Raw genomic sequence first — 6,000 nt, 5'->3', positions numbered from 1 at the left:
CATTGCATATTGATAATGCAAATGTATTTCGCGAGAAAAAAGGCTTCCGAAGCGAAACTTCTTTATACCGGCAGCGTCGTTTATAATCTCCGTCTCTCTCTCTCTCTCTCTCTCTCTCGTCTGCTATGATACAATGTCAATTGCTTGGAGTCAACTCTTGGAGCTGACGCGATATCGTTCGCCGATTCTTTGCTGCGACACGATCATCGAGCAGCTATAACCAGCAAAGATTTGTATCGTATTTGTTTCGCGACGACGAGTCAAAGCTCGAAATTTTGATGAGCATATTTTCCGTCATTTTTCATTTTTATACTTATATTGAATGAATAACAGTTTGAAAAGCTTTATTGTTCATGACAATGGTTGTCTAAAATTACATAGCGTATAACCCGTTTGATTACAAATTTTAAATCAATTTCATACTTCTAAGGTTTGTTTTCCTTATGTACTGCATTAATGTGATTTTCGAGACGCTTCTTGCCGCTAAATGACCTGGGACAAGTCTAACATTCAGATTTTCTCTGTTCATGAGCTGACTTTACGTGAGATTTGAGTACACTAGGGTATCCAAATGATTTGTGACAAATTTCACACTCAAAGGGTTTGCTCCGAAGATGTACTCTCTTTGTATGAGTGGCGAGGTCACCTTTTCGTCCAAATGATTTGTGACAAATGTCACACTCGAAGGGTTTGATCCGATTATGTACTGCACTTATATGTCTTTTAAGGTCACCTTTTAGTCCAAATGCTTTGTGACAAAACTCACACTCGAAGGGTTTACTGAGAAAATGTACTAAATTTATGTGTTTATTGAGGTTATTCTTTTCTTTAAATGATTTGTGACAAATGTCACACTCGAAGGGTTTGCTCCGATTATGTACTACACTTATATGTTTTTTATGGTCACTTTTTAGTCCAAATGCTTTGTGACAAAACTCACACTCAAAAGGTTTGCTACGATCGTGTACTGTCCTTGTATGTCTATTTAGATCACCCTTGAATGAAAATGATTTGTGACAAATGTCACAATCGAAGGGTTTGATCCGATTATGTACTGCACTTATATGTTTTTTAAGGTCACCTTTTAGTCCAAATGCTTTGTGACAAAAATCACACTCGAAGGGTTTGCTCCGATTATGCACCGCTATTATGTGAGTTTTGAGATGACTCTTTTGTCCGAATGATTTATGACAAGAATCACACTCGAAGGGCTTGCTCCGATTATGTACTACACTTATATGTTTTTTATGGTTACTTTTTAGTCCAAATGCTTTGTGACAAAACTCACACTCAAAAGGTTTACTACGATCGTATTGTCCTTGTCTTTTGATTGGATGTACTGTCCTTGTATGTTTATTTAGATCACCCTTGCATGAAAATGATTTGTGACAAATCTCACACTCAAAGGGTTTGCTCTGATTATGTACTGCATTCACGTGATTTTTGAGGTGTTGTTTTTGTCCAAATGATTTGTGACAAATTTCACACTGGAAAGGTTTGATTTTATCATGTACTTGATTCACGTGCGCTTTAAGTACACTTGGTTTTCTAAATGATTTATGACAAATTTCACATTCAAGTGATCCAATGCCCTTATGTGTCGTTTTCATTTGGCTTGTTGAAGTCGCTTCTTCTCCGGTAAATTTACGATTACTATCGTAATTGAATCCTTTTTTTATTAAAATTGTAAGCCTTTTCCCATTCAAGTCATTTGTTGGATTTTCTTCCTTAACAGTAGTTTGGCAGATGTTCGTTGATGAGGGCTTAGGTTCAAGTTTTACATTTTCGGTCTCCAATTCGATCGAAATTTCATCCTGTAACGGCATCGAGTTTAAAATTGTTTATAGTTTTTCATGGTGAAAATCCGAACATAAATTCAAAAGATAGATCTTACCGATGATTCATTCGTCGATGATTCATCAGAGTTTTCAGTTTTCACCGAGAACGCCAGATCGACACTCACGTCGGCTACATCTTCCCAATTGTCACGAAGCTCCTCTTCCATCGTAGAGTCATTAGTGGGATTTGCCTAAAATTAAAATTGTGTTATAGTTTTTTCATAGTGTAAATCCGAATATAAATTCAAAAGATAGATCTTACCGATGATTCATCAGATTTTTCAGTTTTCACCGAGAACCCCGGATTTTCCTCCTTTACAGCAGCTTGGCAGATGGTCGTCAATGAGGGCTTAGGTTCAAGTTTTACATTTTCGGTCTCCAATTCGATCGAAATTTCATCCTGTAACAGAATCGAGTCTTTAAAATTGTTTATAGTTTTTTCATGGTGGAAATCCGAACATAATTTCGAAAAATGGACTCACCAATGACTCATTCGACGATGATTCTTCAGAGTTTTCAGTTTTCACCAAGAACCCCGGATCAACACTCACGTCGGCTACATCTTCGCAATTGTCACGAGGCTCCTCTTTCATCATAGAGTCATTAGTGGGATTAGCCTAAAATTAAAATTGTGTTATAGTTTTTTTATGGTGTAAATCCGAATATAAATTCAAAAGATAGATCTTACCGATGATTCAGTCGTCGATGATTCATCAGAGTTTTCAGTTTTCACCGAGAACCCCGGATTTTCCTCCTTTACAGCAGCTTGGCAGATGGTCGTCAATGAGGGCTTAGGTTCAAGTTTTACATTTTCGGTCTCCAATTCGATCGAAATTCCATCCTGTAACGGCATCGAGTTTAAAATTGTTTATAGTTTTTTCATGGTGGAAATCCGAACATAAATTCAAAAGATAGATCTTACCGATGATTCACTCGTCGATGATTCATCAGATTTTTCAGTTTTCACCGAGAACCCCGGATTTTCCTCCTTTACAGTAGCTTGGCAGATGGTCGTCAATGAGGGCTTAGGTTCAAGTTTTACATTTTCGGTCTCCAATTCGATCGAAATTTCATCCTGTAACGGCATCGAGTTTAAAATTGTTTATAGTTTTTTCATGGTGGAAATCCGAATATAAATTCAAAAGATAGATCTTACCGATGATTCATTCGTCGATGATTCATCAGAGTTTTCGGTTTTGACCGAGACCCCCGGTTCGACACTCTCGTTGGCAACATCTTCCCAATTGTCACGAGGCTCCTCTTTAATGCTAAAGAAACGATCGTTTAAAAATATATCTTTGGCAAGCATGAAAAAGTGTATACCTAACTAAATCCTTTCTGCTTTCCATCGCTTCGTTACAATAATTTATCTTGGAATTATTCAAAATTAGATGCCTCGAGTAGCCAACACCGAGTCTTATTTTCACCTATAGACTTGAACGGATATTATTGTAAACACTTCTTACAGCAGGAAATGATTAATAGCGACTGAGCGTAAACAGTTTTGTACAACGATGAGTAGCTACTGACATGTAAACAACAAAATTATACCGAGATCGTAATGAAAATATCATTCTCTCAGCACACAATAATACCTCAACTAATAATTATGCGCATTTTAATTAATATTCCAAAAATGTAATTTTATAATAAGAAAAGTATTCTTGTTTTTCACAAACTGGTGATGATGTTTAAATAAAGAAATGAATGAAAATGTTAAAAATTTGATATAATAATTCGTAGATACTTTTGTGGTCAGTTAAATAAGTTTCGGTTGTAAGACGGACGATCCAGCCGAAAAATGAGCTGCAGCTAGAGCTCAAAATTCGGGCAAAGTCGGGCAACAAAAGCTCTTGCTCGTACAGAAACAACGCCCCATCGCAGAACGCCAACTACTTTTAATTTTAGTATTAACTTTTATTTCGTAAAATTTTGCTCCCTCATAGAGAAAGCTATTTGGTATACGCTCGAATCAAAATGATACGTTGAATCATACGTGAAGTCGAAGGAAACTTTTTCGGACTTTTATCCTTTAATCCAAAAAATAAAGTCCGATTCGTTGCACTTGTCAAAGGGTCACAAATGTAATTATCACACTCATCGAAAAAATACTGTGAAAAATGATCAAGCTGCTTTAAGAACGACTATGAACTTTATTATTACGTCAAATTCATAATTAAGCGATCCTGCTCCCGGCCTCGAAAGACACGGGGCAGGTTCATGCTAATATGATAAAAATAAGATTCGGTGGAACGCGCGGGCACGTATCGTGCACCCGTTTTTCCTCGTAGACGAGGCATTAGTCACGCGCTTCGAAATGAAAAACCTCTGCCAATTTATTGGCAAAGAGCTTCTTCATAAAAAATTATATCAATGAAAGGGTTTGATTATTAAAGGGAAAATTTGTATTTCATTTTTGAAAATTTTTGAAAAAACGAGGAAGCAAAAAATGCATTAATGTGCTTAGATTAAAAAAGAATCCAGTGTTTTCATTTCACTTCCATTCGAAATGCTTACATTTATATACATTTTGGAGCCGAAGTTTATATCGAGTGCACCAACGCATGAAGCACATCGATACGGGATACGGTTTTATCGATCCACAATGAGACACACGAGAGAGAGAGAGAGAGAGAGAGAGAGAGAGCAGAAAAAACACAAGGCGTGAAAATAGGAAACGAGTTGCATTATATTATCGCGAGACACGATTATTTCTCGCGGTTAAAGCAAAGATTTGGATACAGGCCCTGCACAGTGCACACATACACACACACACACAATGCTTACGTATAAGTAAAAGAGAAGAACGATCAGAACGAGAGAAAAGACAAAAGCCCTTAATTTCGAAAGCATTGCATATTGATAATGCAAATGTATTTCGCGAGAAAAAAGGCTTCCGAAGCGAAACTTCTTTATACCGGCAGCGTCGTTTATAATCTCCGTCTCTCTCTCTCTCTCTCTCTCTCTCGTCTGCTATGATACAATGTCAATTGCTTGGAGTCAACTCTTGGAGCTGACGCGATATCGTTCGCCGATTCTTCGCTGCAACACGATCATCGAGCATCTATAACCAGCAAAGATTTGTATCGTATTTGTTTCGCGACGACGAGTCAAAGCTCGAAATTTTGATGAGCATATTTTCCGTCATTTTTCATTTTTATACTTATATTGAATGAATAACAGTTTGAAAAGCTTTATTGTTCATGACAATGGTTGTCTAAAATTACATAGCGTATAACCCGTTTGATTACAATATTAAATCAATTTCATACTTCTAAGGTTTGTTTTCCTTATGTACTGCATTAATGTGATTTTCGAGACGCTTCTTGCCGCTAAATGACCTGTGACAAGTCTAACATTCAGATTTTCTCTGTTCATAAGCTGACTTTACGTGAGATTTGAGTACACTAGGGTATCCAAATGATTTGTGACAAATTTCACACTCAAAGGGTTAACTCCGAAGATGTACTGTTTTGATGTGTCTCTTGAGATGACAATTGCGTCCAAATGAGTGATTACAAATCTCACACTCAAAGGGTTTGCTACCGTTATGTACTGTTTTGATGTGTCTCTTGAGATGACTATTGCGTCCAAATGAGTGATTACAAATCTCACACTCAAAGGGTTTGCTACCGTTATGTACTGTTGTTATGTGCTTTTCGAGGTCACCCTTGTATTCAAATGACTGGTGACAAATATTACACTCAAAGGGTTTGCTCCGAAGATGTACTCCCTTGATATGAGCGGCGAGGTCACCTTTTCGTCCAAATGATTTGTGACAAATGTCACACTCGAAGGGTTTTATCCGATTATGTACTGCACTTATATGTCTTTTAAGGTCACCTTTTAGTCCAAATGCTTTGTGACAAAACTCACACTCGAATGGTTTACTAAGAAAATGTACTACATTTATGTGTCTATTGAGGTTATTCTTTTCTCCAAATGATTTGTGACAAATGTCACACTCGAAGGGTTTGATCCGATTATGTACTGCACTTATATGTTTTTTAAGGTCACCTTTTAGTCCAAATGCTTTGTGACAAAACTCACACTCGAAGGGTTTACTGAGAAAATGTACTACATTTATGTGTTTATTGAGGTTATTCTTTTCATTAAATGATTTGTGACAAATGTCACACTCGAAGGGCTTGCTCCGATTATG

The 6,000-nt window shown here is 37.0% G+C and overlaps 1 protein-coding gene across 1 annotated transcript in view; it reads right to left on the bottom strand.

Annotated features, from left to right (window-relative positions):
- Positions 1–1,519: 1,519 nt before the first annotated feature.
- Positions 1,520–6,000, bottom strand: part of LOC106659679 — a 73,126-nt gene continuing 68,645 nt past the window's right edge. Inside the window, exons 8-15 of the mRNA XM_023461167.1 lie at positions 2,995–3,098; positions 2,761–2,913; positions 2,527–2,679; positions 2,321–2,455; positions 2,101–2,238; positions 1,895–2,029; positions 1,649–1,814; positions 1,520–1,548 (exon numbers count right to left, since the gene is read on the bottom strand). Coding sequence (XP_023316935.1) covers positions 1,520–1,548; positions 1,649–1,814; positions 1,895–2,029; positions 2,101–2,238; positions 2,321–2,455; positions 2,527–2,679; positions 2,761–2,913; positions 2,995–3,098 — 1,013 coding nt within the window. The remainder of the gene's footprint in view (positions 1,549–1,648; positions 1,815–1,894; positions 2,030–2,100; positions 2,239–2,320; positions 2,456–2,526; positions 2,680–2,760; positions 2,914–2,994; positions 3,099–6,000) is intronic.

This window comes from Trichogramma pretiosum, unplaced genomic scaffold, assembly GCF_000599845.2.
Source record: "Trichogramma pretiosum strain Unisexual culture from Peru unplaced genomic scaffold, Tpre_2.0 scaffold36, whole genome shotgun sequence".
NCBI lineage: Eukaryota > Metazoa > Arthropoda > Insecta > Hymenoptera > Trichogrammatidae > Trichogramma > Trichogramma pretiosum.
The sequence above is the reverse complement of the archived record's forward strand: the minus strand, read 5'-3'. Positions and strand labels throughout refer to the sequence as shown.